General features: G+C 40.0%; 1 protein-coding gene across 3 annotated transcripts in view; it reads right to left on the reverse strand.

Annotated features, from left to right (window-relative positions):
- Positions 1-26,663, reverse strand: part of LOC128662561 (complement C3) — a 568,605-nt gene that overhangs the window by 49,546 nt on the left and 492,396 nt on the right. For all 3 annotated transcript variants that reach the window (XM_053716362.1, XM_053716361.1, XM_053716360.1), the window contains 4 exons: positions 25,499-25,589; positions 25,308-25,359; positions 7,018-7,105; positions 4,048-4,137 (listed from right to left, as the gene is read on the reverse strand). In XM_053716362.1, the coding sequence (XP_053572337.1) occupies positions 4,048-4,137; positions 7,018-7,105; positions 25,308-25,359; positions 25,499-25,589 (321 nt within the window). The remainder of the gene's footprint in view (positions 1-4,047; positions 4,138-7,017; positions 7,106-25,307; positions 25,360-25,498; positions 25,590-26,663) is intronic.

Below are 26,663 nucleotides of genomic sequence, written 5' to 3' on the forward strand. Positions count from 1 at the left end.
TAGTCACTAACATATCCCTAGCCTCACTAGTGTCCCCAGTCTTACTAACATACCCCTAGCCTCACTAGTGTCCCCAGTCACTAACATATCCCTAGCCTCACTAGTGTCCCCAGTCACTAACATATCCCTAGCCTCACTAGTGTCCCCAGTCTTACTAACATACCCCTAGCCTCACTAGTGTCCCCAGTCTCACTAACATATCCCTAGCCTCACTAGTGTCCCCAGTCTTACTAACATACCCCTAGCCTCACTAGTGTCCCCAGTCTCACTAACATATCCCTAGCCTCACTAGTGTCCCCAGTCTCACTAACATACCCCTAGCCTCACTAGTGTCCCCAGTCTTACTAACATACCCCTAGCTTCACTAGTGTCCCCAGTCTCACTAACATATCCCTAGCCTCACTAGTGTCCCCAGTCTTACTAACATACCCCTAGCCTCACTAGTGTCCCCAGTCTTACTAACATATCCCTAGCCTCACTAGTGTCCCCAGTCTTACTAACATATCCCTAGCCTCACTAGTGTCCCCAGTCACTAACATATCCCTAGCCTCACTAGTGTCCCCAGTCTTACTAACATATCCCTAGTCTCACTAGTGTCCCCAGTCTTACTAACATACCCCTAGCCTCACTAGTGTCCCCAGTCTTACTAACATATCCCTAGCCTCACTAGTGTCCCCAGTCTTACTAACATATCCCTAGCCTCACTAGTGTCCCCAGTCTTACTAACATACCCCTAGCCTCACTAGTGTCCCCAGTCTTACTAACATACCCCTAGCCTCACTAGTGTCCCCAGTCTTACTAACATACCCCTAGCCTCACTAGTGTCCCCAGTCTTACTAACATACCCCTAGCCTCTCTAGTGTCCCCAGTCTTACTAACATATCCCTAGCCTCACTAGTGTCCCCAGTCACTAACATATCCCTAGCCTCACTAGTGTCCCCAGTTTTACTAACATATCCCTAGCCTCACTAGTGTCCCCAGTCTTACTAACATATCCCTAGCCTCACTAGTGTCCCCAGTCTTACTGACATATCCCTAGCCTCACTAGTGTCCCCAGTCTCACTAACATACCCCTAGCCTCACTAGTATCCCCAGTCTTACTAACATACCCCTAGCCTCACTAGTGTCCCCAGTCTTACTAACATACCCCTAGCCTCACTAGTGTCCCCAGTCTTACTAACATACCCCTAGCCTCACTAGTGTCCCCAGTCTTACTAACATACCCCTAGCCTCACTAGTGCCCCAGTCTTACTAACATACCCCTAGCCTCACTAGTGTCCTCAGTCTTACTAACATACCCCTAGCCTCTCTAGTGTCCCCAGTCTTACTAACATATCCCTAGCCTCACTAGTGTCCCCAGTCACTAACATATCCCTAGCCTCACTAGTGTCCCCAGTCTAATAAACATAACCCTAGCCTCACTAGTGTTCCCAGTCTCACTAACATATCCCTAGCCTCACTAGTGTCCCCAGTCACTAACATACCCCTAGCCTCACTAGTGTCCCCAGTCTTACTAACATACCCCTAGCCTCATTAGTGTCCCCAAACTTACTAACATATCCCTAGCCTCACTAGTGTCCCCAGTCACTAACATATCCCTAGCCTCACTAGTGTCCTCAGTCACTAACATATCCCTAGCCTCACTAGTGTCCCCAGTCTTACTAACATACCCCTAGCCTCACTAGTGTCCCCAGTCTTACTAACATACCAATAGCCTCACTAGTGTCCCCAGTCTTACTAACATATCCCTAGCCTCACTAGTGTCCCCAGTCACTAACATATCCCTAGCCTCACTAGTGTCCCCAGTCTCCCAAACATACCCCTAGCCTCACTAGTGTCTCCAGTCTCACTAACATATCCCTAGCCTCACTAGTGTCCCCAGTCTTACTAACATACCCCTAGCCTCACTAGTGTCCCCAGTCTTACTAACATACCCCTAGCCTCACTAGTGTCCCCAGTCTTACTAACATATCCCTAGCTTCACTAGTGTCCTCAGTCTTACTAACATACCCCTAGCCTCACTAGTGTCCTCAGTCTTACTAACATACCCCTAGCCTCACTAGTGTCCCCAGTCTCACTAACATATCCCTAGCCTCACTAGTGTCCCCAGTCTTACTAACATACCCCTAGCCTCACTAGTGTCCCCAGTCTCACTAACATACCCCTAGCCTCACTAGTGTCCCCAGTCTCACTAACATACCCCTAGCCTCTCTAGTGTCCCCAGTCTTACTAACATATCCCTAGCCTCACTAGTGTCCCCAGTCACTAACATATCCCTAGCCTCACTAGTGTCCCCAGTCTCCCAAACATACCCCTAGCTTCACAAGTGTCCCCAGTCTCACTAACATACCGCTAGCCTCACTAGTGTCCCCAGTCACTAACATATCCCTAGCCTCACTAGTGTCCCCAGTCTTACTAACATACCCCTAGCCTCACTAGTGTCCCCAGTCACTAACATATCCCTAGCCTCACTAGTGTCCCCAGTCACTAACATATCCCTAGCCTCACTAGTGTCCCCAGTCTTACTAACATACCCCTAGCCTCACTAGTGTCCCCAGTCTCACTAACATATCCCTAGCCTCACTAGTGTCCCCAGTCTTACTAACATACCCCTAGCCTCACTAGTGTCCCCAGTCTCACTAACATATCCCTAGCCTCACTAGTGTCCCCAGTCTCACTAACATACCCCTAGCCTCACTAGTGTCCCCAGTCTTACTAACATACCCCTAGCTTCACTAGTGTCCCCAGTCTCACTAACATATCCCTAGCCTCACTAGTGTCCCCAGTCTTACTAACATACCCCTAGCCTCACTAGTGTCCCCAGTCTTACTAACATATCCCTAGCCTCACTAGTGTCCCCAGTCTTACTAACATATCCCTAGCCTCACTAGTGTCCCCAGTCACTAACATATCCCTAGCCTCACTAGTGTCCCCAGTCTTACTAACATATCCCTAGTCTCACTAGTGTCCCCAGTCTTACTAACATACCCCTAGCCTCACTAGTGTCCCCAGTCTTACTAACATATCCCTAGCCTCACTAGTGTCCCCAGTCTTACTAACATATCCCTAGCCTCACTAGTGTCCCCAGTCTTACTAACATACCCCTAGCCTCACTAGTGTCCCCAGTCTTACTAACATACCCCTAGCCTCACTAGTGTCCTCAGTCTTACTAACATACCCCTAGCCTCACTAGTGTCCTCAGTCTTACTAACATACACCTAGCCTCACTAGTGTCCCCAGTCTTACTAACATACCCCTAGCCTCACTAGTGTCCCAAGTCTTACTAACATATCCCAAGCCTCACTAGTGTCCCCAGTCTTACTAACATATCCCTAGCCTCACTAGTGTCCCCAGTCTTACTAACATATCCCTAGCCTCACTAGTGTCCCCAGTCTTACTAACATATTCCTAGCCTCACTAGTGTCCCCAGTCTCACTAACATATCCCTAGCCTCACTAGTGTGGTAGTGTGGTAGGTACAAGAGTAAAAATATGTACACCATATTGTACACCAAGAGTAAAATTTCACAAGAATAATCCACACTTGGTACCTAATATACAACTCAAAATCAAAGATGTGTGTAAAACCATCTTTATTCAAAACAATTTTAAAAATAGCGTACAAACAAATGAATAGGTCAGACGCATTTCATAGGGTCACTGAGGAAGTGAACTATACATATATACGAAACGCGTCTTACCTGTTCATTTGTTCATACGCTATTTTTAAAAAGAAAAATTTATAAAGAGGATGATTTCACATAAATCTTTGATTAGGAACCATCTATTTGGTACCGAGTGCAGATTATGCTTGTGAAATTTCCTTGTATCATTGGAGCGCAGGTCTAGCACTTGATCTGGGCACCAGTCTAGCACTTGATCTGGGCATGTGAGTAAGCAATAGAGAAGCTATTTGTGGTGTGAAGCGAGTTGCACTTTATACGTATCAAGCACAGTAATGGACTTTCCTTGAGAACTTTCCCGTGAATGTAAACAAATATGTACAAAAAGGACACAGTATATAGACATACTTTGTAGTGATTCTCACCTTATCCATATAAATAATGACGTTGCTCCGTGCTGATGCTCCCTTGTTGAGTTCAAACTTGGAAACAGAACTGATCTCTTCCTTCATGAGCTGTAAGTTGAACCAAGAACTATGTTATCTACGACATGTCATGGATGGACAAACCCCAAACTGAGCAATAACAGAAGGATATATATTTAGTGCAGGGGAAGTATAGTAAGAAATAATTCTAATATCCTTAGAAGTCATAATTAAACTTCCAAATATGTAACTTGTTGAAATTTAGCTCCTTGTCATGACAATATATCTAGGTAAGCTCAGAAACATGTGAGTCCCAAACACTATGGGGCTGATTCTACATTGTGCGAGCGGACATGATCCGATATTGTGGATCATGTCCGCTGCACATCGATAAATGCCGACAACATACGCTGTCGGCATTTATCATTGCACCACCAGTTCTAGTGCTAACAGGTAACATGCAATTAATCAGTTGTGCTTCAAACCATAGAGATGTGTATGATTGTATCTCTATGAGATTTAAACAGGGGCATTCTCAGTATAGTGGGCATGTGTGTTTGTTGGGTATCATTCTTCACCATACACTATCCTATAGAAAGAGATGAAGAGTAGTGTTATGGACCCAGAAGTGTACCAGAGAGCGCTAGAGGCAGCGCTAAGTTTACCTGAAAGCAGCTAAAACCTGGGGCTGCACTAAGAGGCATTGAATTTGCACTGCTGACAGAGTAGGGTGCACTTTGTGTTCCCCTATGTAGGAGTTGGAACCAGGACGGTGCACTAAGAATAGTGCACAGGACTCACAGACTTCTGTTAATAGTGCCAGCTGTTCCCTGCGCTAAGGGTAGTGCCATTAGTGACCTGGACATCCTGGCTCCTGCTAACGTAAGTTTGGGGCTTGGTTACTCTCTGTGGAAGTCCTGGTGTTCTTGTTTCTGGCCTGCACCTTTGATCGTAACCCTGGAGGGTTTGCTAGTTTATGCTCTTTGTCTTGCCCTTGTCTGTGCTATGTACTGATCACCTGGTTGCTGACCTACCCGGCTCTGCATTATTCCTCTCCCTTAACATCTTGATGTGACATTTAGTTCCTGTTTGCTTACCTGGTATTGAACCCTAAACTGACTACGCCCTTGTCTGTGCTTTGTACTGATCACCTGGTTGCTGACCTACCCGGCTCTGCATTATTCCTCTCCCTTAACATCTTGATCTGACATTTAGTTCCTGTTTGCTTACCTGGTATTGAACCCTAAACGGACTACTTAAAGGGATATTAAACCCATTTTTTTCATGATTCAGATAGAGCAGCAATTTTAACCAACTTTCTAATTTACTTCTATTATCAATTGTTCTTCATTCTCTTGGTATCTTTATTTTTTTTTTAAAACAAGAATGTAAGCTTAGGAGCAGGCCCATTGTTGGTTCAGAACCCTGGGTAGCTCTTGCTGATTGGTGGTTACATTTAGCTGACTCCTAAGCTTATATTCCTGCTCAAATAAAGATACCAAGAGAATGAAGAAAAAATGATTATAGGAGTAAATTAGAAAGTTGGTTAAAATTGCTGCTCTAGCTGAATCATGAAAGAAAAAAATGTGGGTTTCATATCCCTTTAATACTTCTCTGAAAGTATCCTAAGTACTGGTTTCTGCTGCTTTCCTCTCTGAGCTGATGAAAGATTGCAGAGTTGGTTCCAGCAAACAACCAAGGTACGTTCCTATTTACCTTATAAGTAGCCATGGAGAGCAGAGATCTTGCAGAGGGTAGTCTATGTGTAGACAAAGATGATTTGTGTAGATAAGTGTCACTCAGGGAGAGGTCTTTATCTTTCCGCTTATTATGCCTCTGACAGCGTAAAACCGTAAGTGGCATTGGCCTTTCAAATAAGATCATCACTTTTTTACAGCTGTTGTCCATTGTCAGTTGAGTGCATCTCTAGACTTTCTTTTTTGTATACAAATTAATTTGGGGTCACCCTGAGCGTAAGAAGGAAGCCAGACTACAAGAATGTGGTGCACCTCACTGATGAGTCGCCTGAAACGTATGTCTAGGGTTTGTTATTTTTTGTTGTTCAAAGAATTGCCAGGTATTACGGGGCCGGGCTGTCTATTTGGCAAGATCAGACTAACAAACTACAGAATATTTCTTTGTATAGTAAGCAAAAGGAGACTGTGTCTCTTTATTTTCTTTATTGCAAATTCAGGACAATTTATCATTATATAAAGCAGAAGCTTCATCATAGCAAGGCCTCTCTGGTTTGTTTAATTGTGCAGCTTTAGGTGATGATAAAGAATTTGAGTCTACTATGTAACAGAGGCAGTGGTCTAAGGCAAGAACGGTTAGCATACTAATGAATACTGAGCATATTATTCTGGGATTGTTTGGTGAATAGATTTAGATTTGGCAGGTCTGAGTGACATGGTACATATGAGACAACACTAAATGATTGGCCAGGTTATTGTTGCTTAGCAATGGGGAGGATTTTTTGGGGACATTGTCTAAATAAGACTTCTAGTTCAACTTTAACTTAGAGGGACATCAGTTTTTTTACATTTTTTTTTATTTTTAAAAAGTCCTCTAAGATTTATGTATGTAACCTCCGCTAACACACAGGCAAAGCAACACACCCAGAAATCATGCGCATATCCTCCAATCACAAGCTGAACCCTCAGTGCCTGTTGATTGGATGATATCCATGTATGATTTTCTCAGACATGCACTGGAGTGTGCCTGATAACTACATTTTATATATACACATATACATATATAGTGCTCAGCAGTCTTTGCTAAAAATAAAGTTTTCTAACAAAATATAGCAGTTCATTCTTATTTAATTAGTCCCAATAAGTTTACGTGTAGTTGCTGGGCTCCACAAATAGATCACAGAGGAGGAAGACGTTATATCCGGATGCGCCGTTTACATTTGTAGCATCAGGGCAACCAGATCTGAACATGTCCCACAGTGCAGAGCACACTGACCTTATAAAGTTCACCGACATCAGGAGTGAAGCCTGTCAGCATGGAAACATCTATAACGGACATTGTGGCCTCAACAAATTTTAGGTGTCTGTAGAGAGAACAGAAAGAACCCTGAAAAACCATGACAGAAACTTAAAGGGACATGAAACCCACAATCTTTCTTTCATGATTCAGACAGAGGGGAATATTTATCAAAGCCTCAACTATGCTGCATTCGCCGGCACTAATACGCTCGCCTAACATCGCGGCCACGGACCTGAATACAATCTCCATATTTATACAAAAAGACGTCAAAAAGCCGTGCACCAAGTACAGGGTGGTGAGCATCGGACTGTTGTTAACTAGCAGTCATCAATCTCGCTGCTATTCGGCTTTTTCCCAACTTTATTTATACCCTGTCACTAAATGCTGCCACTATACTAAAATGTTTAACCCCTATCCCGCCGCTCCCGGACCCCGCCACAACTTTAATAAAGTTATTAACCCCTATCCCGCCGCTCCTGGACCCCGCCCCCACCTAAATAAATGTATTAACCCCTATCGCACCACTCCTGGACCCCGCCGCAGGTTTAATAAAGTTATTAACCCCTATCCCGCCACTCCCTGACCCCGCCCCCACCTAAATAAATGTATTAACCCCTATTCTGCCGCTCACAGCCCCCGCCACCACATAAATAAATGTATTAATCCCTATTCTGCCGCTCCCGGACCCTGCCCCCACCTAAATAAATGTATTAACCCCTTCCTGCCACAACTTTAATAAAGTTATTAACCCCTATCCTGCTGCTCCCGGACCCTGCCCCCACCTAAATAAATGTATTAACCCCTATTCTGCTGCTTCCGGACCCCACCGCCACCTAAATAAATGTATTAACCCCTATTTCACCGCTCCCAGACCCTGCCCCTACCTAAATAAATGTATTAACCTCTATTCCGCCGCTCCCGGACCCCGCCGCCACCTAAATAAACGTATTAACCCCTAAACCTTTGGCCTCCCACATCACTACCATTAACTAAACCTATTAACCCCTAAAACGCCAGCCCCCACATCGCCATAAACTAAATTAAGCTATTAACCCCTAAACCTAACAACCCGCTAACTTTACATTAAAATTACAACATCCCTATCTTATAATAAATTAAAACTTACCTTAAGAATTAAAATAAACTATATTAAACTATTAATTAACCTGCCCTAATTATACTATAATTACATTAAACTAGCAATTAAATTAACTATACAGGTTTACACCGGGGTTAGGTTCCAGAAGGAATGGTTGTAAATCAAAACCGTTGTAAATTGAAACCCAGTTTATAATGTAAGTCAATGGGAAGTAAGGGAGTTAGGTTCCAGGCCCCTCTCAAAATTGTCATAAGTAACACCTAATACATTATTTTAAAGCTTTGAAATGAAGACTTTAAATGCTAAACAGCATTATAAACCTAATAATATAGATTGTATCATCATCAAACTAAGTTTAATGAACAAAAACATTTGCTAAACATCACCTAATAAAATAGTTACACAACAGACTGCATCATCATCAAACTAAGTTTAATGAACAAAAACGTTTTTTTTACTTGCATTTTTCTGCAAACCGTTCTCTGCATTGTTAGCATGCTAGATAATATTGGTTCTGCACCTATTCTATGCATTTCAATCTGCAGTGATTAATAGGCAGTTTGGCACCCTCGACTCAAGCAGCTGGACAGGAAGATAAAAGGGAAGTGGCTGCTAGACCTTGTTGCTCGATAGGTCTGGTCTGCTCTGTGTACACAGATCAATTTCAGTCTGCTAAGCTTGCATTACTTTGCTGCAACACAAGCGGACAGCTCCACCTACTGGGTATTTTAAATTAATGCAATGCTTTTAATAGCAGTCACATGACTTATTGTAATTTAGTAATGTTTTATAATGTTAAATAATATATTTAAATAATTTGAGTAGGGTTAGGGTTTTTTAATATGTAATATAGTTAATTTAATTGTTAGTTTAATGTAATTGTAGTATAATAGTTAGGGCAGGTTAATTAATAGTGTAATATAGTTTATTTTAATTCTAAAGGTAAGTTTTAATTTATTTTAAGATAGGGATGTTGTAATTTTAATGTAAAGTTAGCAGGTTTTTAGGTTTAGGGGTTAATAGCTTAATTTAGTTTATGGCTATGTGGGGGCTGGCGGTTTATGGGTTAATAGGTTTAGTTAATGGTAGTGATGTGGGAGGCCAGAGGTTTAGGGGTTAATACATTTATTTAGGTGGCAGCGGGGTCCGGGAGCGGCAGAATAGGAGTTAATATATTTATTTAGGTGGCGGCGGGGTCCGGGAGCGGCGGAATAGGGGTGTTTAGACTCTGGGTTTATGTTAGGGTATTAGGTGTAAACGTAACTTGTTTTCTACTATATAAATCAATGGGATATCTGGCAGCATCGAACATAAGCTTTCGCTGCTTTCAGACTTCCATGGATTCCTATGGCATCCGCGGCCTCCAGGGTAGCGGATTGAAAACCAGGTACGCTGGGCCGGAATAGCCGCAAGTGTACCTGTTAACTATTTGATAACTTGGAAAAAGTGTCAAATAGTGCCAAATGTGTATTCGGAACATCTGTAATGACGTAAGCATCGATCTGTGTCGGATTGAGACCGGCGGATCGTATGTTACGTCACAGATTTTAAATTTTACCGGTCTGTAGGCTTTGATAACTAGGTTGAATCAAGCTCGCCACAATTACGCTGCGGAATTCCAGCGTATTTGCGGTTGATGGCAATACAATTTTAAACAACATTCCAATTCTATTGTCTAATTTGAATGAAAATTTGTCTGCAGGCACAGTTTTAATATGCAGTTAGTATTCAGCAGAGAAAGGCAGATTTATTATAAGTTGCTGCCTTGTATTGTAAGAAATCTGTCTTTCTCTGCTGAATACCAACTGCTTATTAAACCTGTGCCTGATGACAGATTTTCATAACAGGACTTTTACTAATACTTCCAACCTATCTTGAAATTTGGATTACCTCCTATCTTGGGATTTAGAGTCTTTAAATGCATGCTGGGAATATCAAGGCTTCTGTTTGGGATCTAATGTGCATGCTGGATCTGTTCTCTGGTTTTAAATTTACTTTTTATTCACTTAAAGCATCAAGTCTGCTGTTTGTGATCCGATTTGCAAACTGGGACTGCTCTTTTGGATTTAAAGACACTTTATGTTTCAAGATTACTGATTGGGATCTGACTTGCTCTGTTTACTCCCTGAGATACACTGCCTAATAGGAAAATTAGTGGTATCCTGAGGTCTGGAACCAGAAGTTACCTTGTGGGAAACGTGGTGGTCAGCGTTAGGTGACTGGCAGTTTACATCCCGGACGAGGCTGAGTGGTACACTGGCACTATTGTCTGAAAAGACTACATGCTGATTTTCATCACACATCTTGTGAGTTTTTATTATGTGTATTGCTTTTTTTTATTAAACCTCACTTTAATCGAGCTTGCGCTCTGTGTGCTTTGTTTTTGTCTATATGTTCTAAACAGCTGAGAGGAGAGAGGTCAACTTCAAAGGAGCAGCAACTCGAGTATTGTATCCACTACGAGGGAAGACGTTGTATCTGTGCTGATAGACTATCACATCAGCTGGTTGGACCCATTGAGGAACTGTTCACTCCAATTCATTGAATCTGTCGGAAAGACTTTAATTTTTGTTCTGTGGAGGAAAGACTGATCACTTTCACTGTATTTTGTTATATATATGAATTACTGCTTTTAGCCATTCCATCTATATTGATACTTTATGAACTTTTTTTACGATCTAAACTTTGAATGTATGTATTTGTTATCCGTTGTTGTTAGAATAAGGTGACAGCTTTTGATAGTCACGATACAGCTGTGGTTTTTATAATAGTTTATCTCATCATTTTTCTGCAAAATGTACCTTTAGTCTATGGGGATTTTGTAGATACTGTAAATTACTTGATAATCGTTTCTAAAGGTTTGTAATCCACCTCTATACGGCAGCAGTGTTGCAAGAATGCTTTTGAATACTAGATAGCAGCAGTGCTTTCACATTGGATAACGTAGATGAGGTTGAAAAAAAGACAAAAGTCCATCGAGTTCAACCTATACAAATCTTAAAAAACAATAAAAGTTCCAGTTGAGCTTAAATTAATCCCATTAAAAAAGTGACCAATTTAACACAAGCAATCATATTCCTGAATTCTGTTTCTAGTCAGAAATATATCTAAACCATTTTTAAATCTAATGTATTGGCATTCACTTTCTCCTTTGGTAATTAATTCCACAATTTGATTGCTCTTACAGTGAAAAAATGTTTCCTTTGCAGGAGATTAAGGGGCATATTTATCAAAGTGTCAATCTCAGTGCATTCGCCGGCGTCAATACGCTTGCCAGACATGGCTGACGCGGATCCACATAAGATCCCCTTATTTATCAAAAAAATGTCAAAAACACGAGCTGTTAACTACCAGTCATCGATTATGCTGTTATTCAGGCTTTTCCCAACTTTATTTATACCATTTCATTACTGTCCATGAACAAGCACATTTCTCTAAAGCTAATCTTTAATTTTTCATCTGTTAATGTCCAAGAAATAGATAGATTTATACCTCAATAATCAATATCTCATAGAAAGTTATTTTTATATTTATTTGTTTTATACTTTCACATAAATGAATGAGTATTTGTATTTCTAGAAGTCATGATATGGGTTTATCTTTTTTTTGTTTTTTTCTAAATGATTATTAATGCTAGAATTTGTACGTATATCTTTATCTTTGCACATACTTGTGTGTGTATGTATATATATATATATATATATATATATACAGTGGGGCAAAAAAGTATTTAGTCAGCCACCAATTGTGCAAGTTCTCCCCCTTAAGAAGATGAGAGAGGCCTGTAATTTTCATCATAGGTATACCTCAACTATGAGAGACAAAATGTGGAAACAAATCCAGACAATCACATTGTCTGATTTGGAAATAATTTATTTGCATATTATGGTGGAAAATAAGTATTTGGTCACCTACAAACAAGTAAGATTTCTGGCTCTCACAGACCTGTATCTTCTTCTTTAAGAGGCTCCTCTGTCCTCCACTCATTACCTGTATTAATGGCACCTGTTTGAACTTGTTATCAATATAAAAGATACCTGTCCACAACCTCAAACAGTCACACTCCAAACTCCACTATGGTGAAGACCAAAGAGCTGTCGAAGGACACCAGAAACAAAACTGTAGACCTGCACCAGGCTGGGTAGACTGAATCTGCAATCGGCAAGCAGCTTGGTGTGAAGAAATCAACTGTGGGAGCAATAATTAGAAAATGGAAGACATACAAGACCACTGATAATCTCCCTCGATCTGGGGCTCCACGCAAGATCTCACCCAGTGGGGTCAAAATGATCACAAGAACAGTGAGCAAACATCCCAGAACCACATGGGGGGACCTAGTGAATGACCTGCAGAGACCTGGGACCAACATAACAAAGGCTACCATCAGTAACACACTAGGCCACCAGGGACTCAGATCCTGCAGTGCCAGACGTGTCCCCCTGCTTAAGCCAGTACATGTCTGGGCCCATCTGAAGTATGCTAGAGAGCATTTGGATGATCCAGAAGCAGATTGGGACAATGTCATATGGTCAGATGAAACCAAAGTAGAACTGTTTGGTAGAAACACAACTCGTCGTGTTTGGAGGAGAGAGAATGCTGAGTTGCAACCAAATAACACCATACCTACTGTGAAGCATGGGGCTGGCAACATCATGCTTTGGGGCTGTTTCTCTGCAAAGGGAACAGGACGATTGATCCGTGTACATGAAAGAATGAATGGGGCCATGTATCGTGAGATTTTGAGTGCAAACCTCCTTCCATCAGCAAGGGCATTGAAGATGAAACATGGCTGGATCTTTTAGCATGACAATAATCCCAAACACACCACCCGGGCAACGGAGGAGTGGCTTCGTAAGAAGCATTTCAAGGTCCTGGAGTGGCCTAGCCAGTCTCCAGATCTCAACCCCATAGAAAACCTTTGGAGGGAGTTGAAAGTCTGTGTTGCCCAGCGACAGCCCCAAAACATCACTGCTCTAGAAGAGATCTGCATGCAGGAATGGGCCAACATACCAGCAACAGTGTGTGACAACCTTGTGAAGATTTACAGAAAACGTTTGACCTCTGTCATTGCCAACAAAGGATATATAACAAAGTGTTGAGATGAACTTTTGATATTGACCAAATACTTATTTTCCACCATCATTTGCAAATAAATTCTTTCCAAATCAGGCAATGTAATTGTCTGGATTTGTTTCCACATTTTGTCTCTCATAGTTGAGGTATACCTATGATTGAGGTATACCTATGATGAAAATTACAGGCCTCTCTCGTCTTCTTAAGTGGGAGAACTTGCACAATTGGTGGCTGACTAAATACTTTTTTGCCCCACTGTATATATATATATATATATATATATATATATATATATATATATGTGTGTGTCAGAAATCTTTTGCAAACATATTTACATGTCCCTAAGTCCCTTTTTTGGTTCTAAACAATGTTGTCTGCCACATCTCTGTGTTTATTTATACCACAATATGTATATAGTGTAAATGTATTATTATTTTGAGCAGGAATAAATTGTGAATATAATATGTAATCAGGGTATCATATTTATTTATTTGCAATCAATGGATATTTTAAGAGCTGGGCTTTCTCTCTGTACCTGTGTAACCCCTCCTGATTGCAATCTAGTTTTAAAAACCACCCCTTCACAGGTGTTATAAAATGGACTGGCATATAAGAAGACATTTCTTACTGAAAAATAAATTCAAGAGAAGGAAGAAATACACTGAAAATAGCATGACAGTAAAGAGGTGATTTAAATTTCTGCTGTATCTGAATCATGACAGTTTAATGTTAGGTGGGCTATCCCTTTGAGCTATCAGCTTAAGATTATATTGAATCAAACATCAATTCAAATTTTAAAATCCTTGTCTAAAATATTACACTGTGTGTCCTAATGTCAGCATTAATCTTTATCTTTAATACTAATTTCACATATTTCAAAGTATAATCCACAATGTTACAAATGGCACTTACAAGTTCTGATGAGTGATCAATGACACAAGTATCGAGCAATTTGATTTGTTAGTCATAGTTTAAAATGTATATTTGAATCAGATTGGCTGATTTCATAAATCATGTGATTATGCATATTCCAATCAAAAGTCTTTGAAAAATTCACTAGTGTGTGGGTTGTTTAGGAGTTTGCGTCATAATTGGTGCGAAAAGTGTTGAGTCAAAATTGGTGCGAAGTGGAGAGTGTGACTTGTATTAAATGGCTTACACATAGTGCACATAGATTTTTCCAAAAAAATAAAAAGGAAGTTAGCTACATCATGTTCTGTATTTATTTCATTTGTATCTCTATATCTATTAGTGCAACAAGTTTGGAGAAAAACTTTTCAACTAATTTGTAGAAATATTGTCCCCTTGCTTTGTAATGAGAGACAAATTTGTAGCATAATCCATAAGCAGTAATGTATTTTTCACATTTATCCCTATATCTACTAGTGCACCAAATGTGGAGAATATTGTTTGATTTAGAAAGGGTATACAATTTTAATAGAGTTTCTAATTTACTTTAATTATGTAATATACTTCATTCTCTTGCAGCATTGAAGATAAGCTTTTTGTGTTTTCAGACTCACATTGAGTTCTATGGCATCCACGAACTCAAGGGTTGCGGATTGAAAACTAGGTACACTGCGTCTGAATATACGCGAGTGTACCTGTTAAATGTTTGATAAATTTGGAAAAGGCTCAAATAGAGTTGAATCTGAATTTGAAACATCTGTAATGACGCAAGCATCAATCTGCGTCGGATTGAGATCACGGGGTCGTATATATCACGTCACAAAGTTCAACATTTGTCGATCTTGATGCTTTGATAACTACGGTGGATCAATCTCACGACAAATACGATGTGGAATTCAAGCGTATTTTTAGTTGACGCTTAGATAAATAGGCCCCTAAATCTCCTTTCTTCCAGCCTTAAATTGTGACCTCTTGTCACAAACAATGTTCTTGGAATAAACAGCGGTTCTGCCATATTTGTATATGGGTCTTGAATATATTTATATGAAGTAATTAAGTCACCTCTAAACCACCTTTTTTCTAGAGAAACAGACTCAGTTTGGCTAACCTCTCCTCATAGCTTAAAGGGACACTGAACCCAAATTTTTTCATTTGTGATTCAGATAGAGCATGCAATTTTAAGCAACTTTCTAATTTACTCCTATTATCAAATGTTCCTCATTCTCTTGGTATCTTTATTTGAAATGCAAGAATGTAAGTTTAGATGCCGGGCCCAATTTTGGTGAACAACCTGGGTTGTTCTTGCTGATTGGTGGATAAATTCATCCACCAATACAAAACATGCTGTCCACAGTTCTGAACCAAAAAAAAGCTTAGATGCCTTCTTTTTCAAATAAATATAGCAAGAGAATGAAGAAAAATTGATAATAGGAGTAAATTAGAAAGTTGCTTAAAATTGCATGCTCTATCTGAATCACGAAAGAAAAAATTTGGGTTCAGTGTCCCTTTAAATTCTCCATTCACCTTATTAGCGTTGTGGCCCTTCTCTGATTTTTTTCTAAGTCTGCAATGTCTTTTTCTCAGATCAATTCCCAGAACTGCACTCCATACTCAAGGTGAGGTCTTACCAGGGATTTCTATAGTGACAGAATTATGCTTTCCTCCCTTTCATCAATGCCTCTTTTAATACATGCTAGTATCTTATTAGTCTTAGAAGCTGCTGCCCTGCATCTGCATTGTGCACCCATATTTAGCTTGTTATCTATTACTAGGGTTGCCACCCGTCCCTTAAAATACAGAACACTTATAAGTTATACATGCTGCAGGGTGTGCAGGGAGGAATAGGAATTGTGCTGTCCAGAAACACAATACATGTTCCTCCCTGCACACCCTGCAGAATGTGCAACTCATAAGTGTCCAGTAAAACATGGCTGAGGTGGCAACCCTATCTATTACTACTCCCAAATCCCTTTCCTCCTCTGTTTTGCTAAGTCTAGTTCCATTTAAAGGGACACAAAACCCATTTTTTTCTTTCATGATTCAGATAGAGCAGCAATTTTAACTAACTTTCTAATTTACTCCTATTATCATTTTTTTTGTTCTCTTGGTATCTTTATTTGAAAAAGCAGGAATGAAAGCTTACGAGCCAGCCCAGCTATTGGTTCAGCACCTGGGTAGCACTTGCCGATTGGTGGCTACATTTTGCCACCAATCAGCAAGTGCTACCCAGTGGTCTGAACCAAAAATGGAATGGCTGCTAACTATTGCCTGTCTGAACCAGGATTTAACTGTACCTGTCTAAACAGTTAAGCCTGTGTTTAACTATTGCCTGCCTGATCTGCCTTAACTTGCATTTAACCTGTACCTGGCTAAAGAGTCAAGCCTGTGTTTAACTATTGCCTGTCTGAACCAGGAATTAACTGTACCTGTCTAAACAATCAAGCCTGTGTTTAACTACTGCCTGCCTGATCTGCCTTAACTTGCATTTAACCTGTACCTATCTAAAACCTCAAGCCTGTGTTTAACTATTGCCTGCCTGACCTTGCATTTAACCTGTACCTATCTAAACAGTCAAGCCTGTGTTTAACTATTGCCTGCCTGAACTGTCTGAACCAGGATTTAACCTGTACCTGTCTAAACAGTCAGGCATGTGTTTAACTATTGCCTGCCTGATCTGCCTGAACTTGCATTTAACCTGTACCTATCTAAAAACTCAAGCCTGTGTTTAACTATTGCCTGCCTGAACTTGCATTTAACCTGTACCTATCTAAACAGTCAAGCCTGTGTTTAACTATTGCCTGCCTGATCTTGCATTTAACCTGTACCTATCTAAACAGTCAAGCCTGTGTTTAACTATTGCCTGCCTGATCTTGCATTTAACCTGTACCTATCTAAACAGTCAAGCCTGTGTTTAACTATTGCCTGCCTGACCTTGCATTTAACCTGTACCTATCTAAACAGTCAAGCCTGTGTTTAACTATTGCCTGCCTGAACTGTCTGAACCAGGATTTAACCTGTACCTGTCTAAACAGTCAGGCATGTGTTTAACTATTGCCTGCCTGATCTGCCTGAACTTGCATTTAACCTGTACCTATCTAAAAACTCAAGCCTGTGTTTAACTATTGCCTGCCTGATCTGCCTGAACTTGCATTTAACCTGTACCTATCTAAACAATCAAGCTTGTGCTTAACTACAGTCTAGCCTATCTGCCCTTCATTTGCCTATCAGCCTGTTTGAATCCTCGTCTTTCATTTTGCATGTGAGTTGTAACCTGTTTACTAAACCTTTACTTCAAATCACAGTTGTCTCTAGGGGTCACGTCCTGGAATATATTCAGTGTGCTAGAGTGTGAAACTCACTTCATTCTAGCCTTTGGGTCAAAACCTGACAAGAAGTAAATAGGAAAGTTATTAAAATTGTATTCTCTATCTGAATCATGAAAGTAAAAAATTGGGCTCCATGTCCCTTTAAAGGGTTAAACCCCATTAACACTAACAGGTGTTAACATAAAGGCCAAGTTCAAAAGTTCTCTGAAGAGATTAACATATTGCAACTCTAAATAAAAGGTGATTTATATACTTATAAGGTATTCCCTGATCATTCAGATCCCCTGATACAAGTATAAACTGCCAAGTAAAAGCGGTATATCATGAAGGTTTGCGATCATCGGGCTTACTGCTCGTATTACAAGTTGAGCATAAGCGCAATCGTGTGAAAAAAGTATTTAGTCAGCCACCAATTGTGCAAGTTCTCCCACTTAAGAAGATGAGAGAGGCCTGTAATTTTCATCATAGGTATACCTCAACTATGAGAGACAAAATGTGGAAACAAATCCAGACAATCACATTGTCTGATTTGGAAAGAATTTATTTGCAAATTATGGTTGAAAATAAGTATTTGGTCAATATCAAAAGTTCATCTCAATACTTTGTTATATATCCTTTGTTGGCAATGACAGAGGTCAAACATTTTCTGTAAGTCTTCACAAGGTTGTCACACACTGTTGCTGGTATGTTGGCCCATTCCTGCATGCAGATCTCCTCTAGAGCAGTGATGTTTTGGGGCTGTCGCTGGGCAACACGGACTTTCAACTCCCTCCAAAAGTTTTCTATGGGGTTGAGATCTGGAGACTGGCTAGGCCACTCCAGGACCTTGAAATGCTTCTTACGAAGCCACTCCTTCGCTGCCTGGGCAGTGTGTTTGGGATCATTGTCATGCTGAAAGACCCAGCCACGTTTCATCTTCAATGCCCTTGCTGATGGAAGGAGGTTTGCACTTAAAATCTCACAATACATGGCCCCATTCATTCTTTCATGTACATGGATCAGTCGTCCTGTTCCCTTTGCAGAGAAACAGCCCCAAAGCATGATGTTGCCACCCCCATGCTTAACAGTAGGTATGGTGTTCTTTGGTTGCAACTCAGCATTCTCTCTCCTTCAAACACGACGAGTTGTGTTTCTACCAAACAGTTCTACTTTGGTTTCATCTGACCATATGACATTCTCCCAATCTGCTTCTGGATCATCCAAATGCTCTCTAGCATACTTCAGACGGGCCCGGACATGTACTGGTTTAAGCAGGGGGACATTTCTGGCACTGCAGGATCTGAGTCCCTGGCGGCGTAGTGCGTTACTGATGGTAGCCTTTGTTACGTTGGTTCCAGCTCTCTGTAGGTCATTCACTAGGTCCCCTCGTGTGGTTCTGGGATGTTTGCTCACCGTTCTTGTGATCATTTTGACCCCACGGGGTGAGATCTTGCGTGGAGTCCCAGATCGAGGGAGATTATCAGTGGTCTTATATGTCTTCCATTTTCTAATTATTGCTCCTACAGTTGATTTCTTCACACCAAGCTGCTTGCCTATTGCAGATTCAGTCTTCCCAGCCTGGTGCAGGTCTACAATTTTGTTTCTAGTGTCCTTCGACAGCTCTTTGGTCTTCACCATAGTGGAGTTTGGAGTGTGACTGTTTGAGGTTGTGGACAGGTGTCTTTTATACTGATAACAAGTTCAAACAGGTTCTATTAATACAGGTAATGAGTGGAGGACAGAGGAGCCTCTTAAAGAAGAAGATACAGGTCTGTGAGAGCAAGAAATCTTGCTTGTTTGTAGGTGACCAAATACTTTTTTTCCACCATAATTTGCAAATAATTTTTTTCCAAATCAGACAATGTGATTGTCTGGATTTGTTTCCACATTTTGTCTCTCATATTTGAGGTATACCTATGGTGAAAATTACAGGCCTCTCTCATCTTCTTAAGTGGGAGAACTTGCACAATAAGTGGCTGACTAAATACTTTTTTGCCCCACTGTATTTACTGTAAATATTTCACATTCCAATGCTCTGTACATAGGGGAAGATGTTCTAAGTATTTAAATAAATATTGCTATATATATGGTAATGAAAGAGAAAAATCAAAGTACTTCTGCGCAGCTACAAACAATTAGTATACAAGTTGAATCCAATATAATAGAGGAATCAGTTATTGTCAGTTGAGATGAGTCTTTATGGACAAAATATATATATGAATGGTATATATTTTGAATTAATATGCAGTAAATCCCAGGCAAAAAGAAGTGTATAGTTGTCTTCTTACCGGAAGGTACCTCAATCATATGAGGTAATGTGTAGTCATATGATATAGGTGGTGGTCTGTGGTCCGCCGCTGTCTGTGTTTGTTCTTTCCGTGCAGCCTTGTGTATGGTAGTCCTGGTTAAGGAGCTTCCTGAGTCTGGTGCTTCGATAGATCTTGGCGATATGGTAGAAGTCTTGTCCCGGGGTCTTTCCCAGTTGTCTCACAGGTAGAGGTGGAGGAAAGAAAACAAAGCAGACATAGCGTAATCCAGTAAAAGTAAAGCAATTTATTTACATTAAAATCATAAGAATTGCACTCACATGTGATAACCTCAATCTTATATGAGGTAAGTATAGGCACATAAACAGTAAGGGTGTTGAATGAGTAGTAAATGCTGTCACCACTGAAGATAAAATAATGAGGTGATAATGTCTCTAATGTGGCTGTAAAAACAGATTTCAAAACCTATATAAAACCCCTTGGAAGAACACTCTAAACCGTCTGCAGCAGGTCAGAGTATGGTTTCCAGCGGGGAAAAAAGTCTGCCGTGTGAATAGCAAAGAACAGTGTTCTAATCACTATGATTTGTCCTGGGGTCAGGAGCTGTAGGAGACGCCGGTACACACTGTAAGTACAAGTGGGGAAACAGTACTGCCACACCTGGAGAGCCTTACGCGTTTCGAAGTGTCAGGTACTTCTTCGTCAGAGGCAATGCTATATATATATATATATATATATATATATATATATCCTATATAATAAAAGACAAGAGTTGGTCTGAAGCCGTCATGCGCAGTTCAGACAAACTCTTGCCGCGAGGACCCGGCAGCAGCTCAGCTGTAGGAGGCGCGCGAGGACCCGGCAGCAGCTCAGCTGTAGGAGGCGCGCGAGGACCCGGCAGCAGCTCAGCTGTAGGAGGCGCGCGAGGACCCGGCAGCAGCTCAGCTGTAGGAGGCGCGCGAGGACCCGGCAGCAGCTCAGCTGTAGGAGGCGCGCGAGGACCCGGCAGCAGCTCAGCTGTAGGAGGCGCGCAAGGACCCGGCAGCAGCTCAGCGAGAGAGAGAGAGAGAGAGAGAGAGAGAGAGAGAGAGAGAGAGAGAGAGAGAGAGAGAGAGAGAGAGAGAGAGAGAGAGAGAATGAGAGAGAGAGAGAGAGAGAATGAGAGAGAGAGAGAGAGAGAATGAGAGAGAGAGAGAGAATGAGAGAGAGAGAGAGAATGACAGAGAGAGAGAGAGAATGAGAGAGAGAGAGAGAGAGAGAGAATGACAGAGAGAGAGAATGACAGAGAGAGAGAGAGAGAATGACAGAGAGAGAGAATGACAGAGAGAGAGAGAGAGAATGACAGAGAGAGAGAGAGAGAGAGAGAGAATGACAGAGAGAGAGAATGACAGAGAGAGAGAATGACAGAGAGAGAGAATGACAGAGAGAGAGAGAATGACAGAGAGAGAGAGAGAATGACAGACATAACACGGCCCGTGTCAACGGGCTTTAGGACTAGTATATATATATATATATATATCTGTATAAATATACATTTCTGCAAAAAAAAAATCAGATATATGTAGAAATATTTATTTATGAATTAATAGAACATATTCTGTTACCTAAAGAACATTGGAATATTAAATATTCAAATTTTCATGTCAGGTTAGCGCAACTGAGAATATATATGCTGTTTGGTGATATTCTAACCAGATTTTTGCGCTAGTCGGGTTTCCGCTAGATCGAAAACAGTTTACTTTCAACTTGTAATACAAGCGCCATCCGACTAGCGATTTTTTTTTTATTCTAGCGCAAATAATGCTCAAGTAGAAGCATTCATTTGCGCTTCCCTTGTAATCTAACCCTAAGTATATTACACCAATCAAGCAGTTGACTGAGTCACTTGTAAAAGAATGGCACCAAACACAGATCTTATTGCCCCCTGTTTACAGAGGCATATAAAGATTTTGCACCACTTATCACTTAAAGGGACAGGAAACCCCAACATTTTCTTTCATGATTTTGGTAGAACATACAATTTTAAACAATTTTCCAAATTACTTCTATCATCAAATACATTTTTTTGTTATCCTTTGCTGAAGGAACATCTAATTTAAATAACATCTAATTCAAGGCAATACATTTTGTGAATAAGATTGTTGTGTGGAACAGTGGCAAAAGCTTTGCTAAAGTCTAGATATGCAACATATACAGCTCATTCCTGGTCTATTAATTTAATTACATGGTTAAAGAAATCAATTAGATTGCTCTGACATGATCTTCCAGCAGTGAAACTATACTGTCCTTTGTCAGTTGTTTGCCTAAAGTCTTTCCTTTATAAGAGTCCATTAATTTTCCTGAAATTGAGATCAAACTGACTGGCCTATACTTAGCAGAATCTTTCCTACTACCCTTTTTACTAAGAAGGACTACCCATTGGCAATTTTGGAACAACTCTTGTTAACAATGACTAATTAACTAACAGCTACATTACGAGTTTTGCGTTATGATTCAAAAAGCATCGTTATGGCCCATAACGCTGCTTTTTCCCTAATGCTGCTATTACAAGTCTTGTTGGTTTAGGTGTACCGCACACCTTTTAGCCTGTCACGCAACGTCAGTACCGCACTTTTAAAAAAGTCCTTTCTCAATGGGACTGCCATAGCGCTGGTATTACGAGTTTGCCTGGGAGGCCAAAATGTGAGCGGTAAATGTGAGCGGTACACTCTATAACCAAAAGATCCGTACCGTCATCTAAAGTCAGTAGTTATGAGTTTTATGCTACAAAACTGTAACATAACTAAACTTTCACAAAGTACACTAACACCCATAAGCTACCTATTAACCCCTAAACCGAGGCCCTCCCGCATCGCAAACACTATAATAAATTTATTAACCACTAATCTGCTGCTCCGGACATCACCACCACTATTAAAATGTATTAACCCCTATTCTGCCGCTCCCCGACATCGTCGCCACTATAATAAAGTTATTAACCCCTAAACCACCGCCCTCCCGCATCGCAAACAATATTTAAATATTATTAACCCCTAATCTGCCATCCGCCCACACCGCCGCTATAATAAACCTATTAATCCCTAAACCGCAAGTCCCCCACAACGAAATATACTATAATAAACCTATTAACCCCTAAACCAAAAGCCTCCCACAACGAAATATACTAAAATAAACTATTAACCCCTAAACCTAACGATCCCCTAACTTTATATTAAAATTACAATTTCCCTATCTTAAATTAAATTAAAACTTACCTGTCAAATTAAATAAATTAATTTTAAACTAACAATTAAACTATTATAATTTTTAACTCAAATTAAACTAACTACCAATTAAATTAAACTAAATTACACATTAAAAAAATCCTAACACTACTCTTAAAATTACAAAAAGTATCTAATTACAAAAAATAAAATAACTAAATTAGAAAAAAAATCAAACACTAAATTACGAAAAATAAGAAACATATTATCAAAAATAAAAAAGAATTACAACTAATCTAATAGCCCTATCAAAATAAAAAAGCTCCCCCAAAATAAAAAAACCCTATCCTACAATAAAGTACCAATGGCCCTTAAAAGGGCCTTTTGTGGGGCATAGCCCCAAAGAAATCAGCTCAGTAAAACCCACCACCCCCACAACCAACCCTCCCAAATAAAATAACTATCTAAAAAAAACTAAGCTCCCCGTTGCCCTGAAAAGGGCATTTGTATGGGCATTGCCCTTAAAAGGTCATTTAGCTCTTTTACCTGCCCAGACCCTAATCTAAAAATAAAACCCACCCAAAAAAACTTAAATAAACCACTAACACTAACCCCCAACGATCCACTTACAGTTTTTGAAGTCCCGTTTGAAGGATCCATCCAGCCGGCAAGAAGTCTTCATCCGGACGGCCTCTTCCATCTTCATCCAGCCGGCAAAGTCCTCATCCAGGCGGCAAGAAGTCTTCATCCAGACGGCATCTTCTATCTTCATCCATCCAGCACGGAGCGGGTCCATCCTGAAGACATCCGGCACGGAGCTCCTCTTCAATATGGTCTCCGCCATAAACTGGAACTTGAATGCAAATGACGTCATCCAAGATGGTGTAACTTGCATTCCTATTGGCTAAAAGATGTCAATCAGCCAATAGGATTAGAGATGCTAAAATCCTATTGGCTATTCCAATCAGCCAATAGGATTTGAGCAGCTCTCATCCTATTAATTGTTCCAATCAGCCAATAGGATTGGCTGATTTTCTTTCTGCGATCGCAGGTGTTAGGCTTTTTTTGCCGTCTCTCCCTATTGATGTCTATGGGGAAATCGTGCATGAGCACGTCAAAGCAGCGCTTGTATTTAAGTGTGGTATTGAGCTTATCGCAACCATATCGCCCACGCAAGTCTGCTTTTTTAAAACTTGTAATAGCAGCGCTAAAGGGAGGTGAAATAACGCCGCTTTTGTGGCGGTCGTTAAAATCCCTATAGCGCTCAAAACTTGTAATCTAGCTGTTAATCAGCTAATTGAGTATCTATCATGGATTGTAGTTCTCTTAAAACTTGTGAAGGAGTTAACCAGAGCTCTGATGTTGCGGTAATTATTCTAGCATAAAGTGTGATTGCACTCAAGCGACCACATTTACTTTCAACTCGTAATACCACGCTTGTGGTATTACTTATCGCTTGTGCTCCATAGTGTACAAAGAAATGGATGATGGCCTTTATCTTAGTAGGATTCATACATTAAATTTAAACAGTGCGTCAAAATTCAAAGTTTACGGTTCCTTTAAAATACTATTTAAGTAGTGCAGAATTTTTCAAATGTAGTTAAAATGTAATTTAACTCAAGAACTACTAAAGGCTGATAAAAAAAAAAACTTGATGTGCCACAGATGACTGCTTTGCAAACCTCTGCTTTATATAACCTATTCCTTCTAATGAATCCTGCACCATATTCCTTTCATTTTATAGAATTTGCCGATGCCTTCCAGGACTAGGAGGCCTACACTGAGTGAACAACACTTGTGGTGAATCTGAGGGTGTTCTGTGGGTGGAGCAACAGCAGGGAGCCTTGGGAGGGGTTGGTCAAAGCATGGGCAGAGTTGAGAGGTTCCTGCTTTCTCTTTGGAGACCAGTACATTTATTTTGTATTTAGGGTTTTTGCAATGCAGTATATAAATATACTGTATATATACCGTATATATAATTGCTTTGATATCTCTTTAAAGGGACACTGTACCCAAAAATTTTCATTCCTGATTCAGATTGAGCATGAAATTTTAAGCAACTTTCTAATTTACTCCTATTATCAAATTTTCTTCATTCTCTTGGTATCTTTATTTGAAATGCACAAATGTAAGTTTAGATGCCGGACCATTTTTGGTGAACAACCTGGGTTGTCCTTGCTGATTGGTGGATAAATTCATCCACCAATAAAAAAGTGCTGTCCAGAGTACTGAAACAAAAAAAAGCTTCGATGCCTTCTTTTTCAAATAAAGATAGCAAGAGAATGAAGAAAAAATGATAATAGGAGAGAATTAGAAAGTTGCTTAAAATGGCATGCTCTTTCTGTATTACAAAAGAAAAAAATTGGGTTCAGTGTCCCTTTAAGTCTCTGGGATTTGAGTTGTCACATACCTGACGCATACAGTGATAGACACGGTCTCCTTTGCACCTTTAGGCCTTTGAGCTGAGTGAGGAAGAAGACAGTTAAACTTATATCACACATCTACACAGTGAAATTGAATCTTAAGTGAAACAGCTTCATACTACATTGATGTAAACCACATAAACCCACAACACGCTGCCAATGTGACATAATCACTCACCTGTTGGATCCCTCTCTGCTGTCACGAAAACATCAAAGTTATTGCACTCTTTGTCCTTTTCTGTCATGGGTGTGTAATAACTGGCAGACACCTGCACACAAAATATCCTCATCAATAGTATATGATCGTAAAATGTGAATTATATATACAAATACACAGCTGAGAAGACCATGGCTAGGAAGACCACCTCTCATTGTAAATCAGCAGAACATAAGTGTGTCACATCTTCGGGTTATACATAACAAAATCAATGTATTTGAGCTCCAAATGAGAAGGAATCAAGAAAATTGGAAATTGTGATCAGATGAAAACAGTAATTTCTATATCTTGGCCTATATTCAAGACACTACTTACTACGGCCCTTATATTAAAAAAATATCCAACTTAGAGAGAAATTGCTGTTCAGACTTTACAGGGGCTGAAGTCACTAAATATTCAAAAGAAAAAGGGGCGGAACTCTCCAGCACTGCGAGATCTCTGAAATTTCTATATATGAAGGAGAGACAAACCCAGTGCAATATATATATAATATGAGAGTTTTGTTACACTAACACTTTGTGCTTTGTATTTTAAATTAATTTACACTTTAGATTGGGTCTTTTCATTTTCATTGCAAACTTCATAATTTCTCATTTATATTTGAAAACATTTAGATTTAGCTCTACCAGTGATTTTACAAATTCTGATTATGTTTTAAAAGTGTTTGTGTTACTTTAACAAATTAGGATCATACTTTATATATTTCTGTTTATATATACAAATGACATTGCTCGTTGTATTTTGCTGCATTGCAACAAGAACTAACACTTTCACAAAGTGGGAGGGAGAGGGCAGTTCCCTGGTCTGAACAGGGGAGTTCCTATGGTATACAAAAAGCCAAAAAAAGGGGAGGAAATAAGTAAACTCAACCATACATAATACTAAGTACTTTAAACAATTTGAACCATTGGAAAATTAGGATGTGCAACCTGGTAAGTCAATATTCAAAACAGAAAAAATAGAAAAGTGGCTATACCGGTATGAGGTATGACCAAAAAGACCAGGAACAAAGCACCCTCCTTAAATAAAGAACAACAAATATATATTATACCAAATAGAAAAGTTTATATGACTTAAAAAATAAATACATATACAAAAATACACATAAGGCACAGAGACGCACATA

This window comes from Bombina bombina, chromosome 6 (assembly GCF_027579735.1).
Source record: "Bombina bombina isolate aBomBom1 chromosome 6, aBomBom1.pri, whole genome shotgun sequence".
NCBI lineage: Eukaryota > Metazoa > Chordata > Amphibia > Anura > Bombinatoridae > Bombina > Bombina bombina.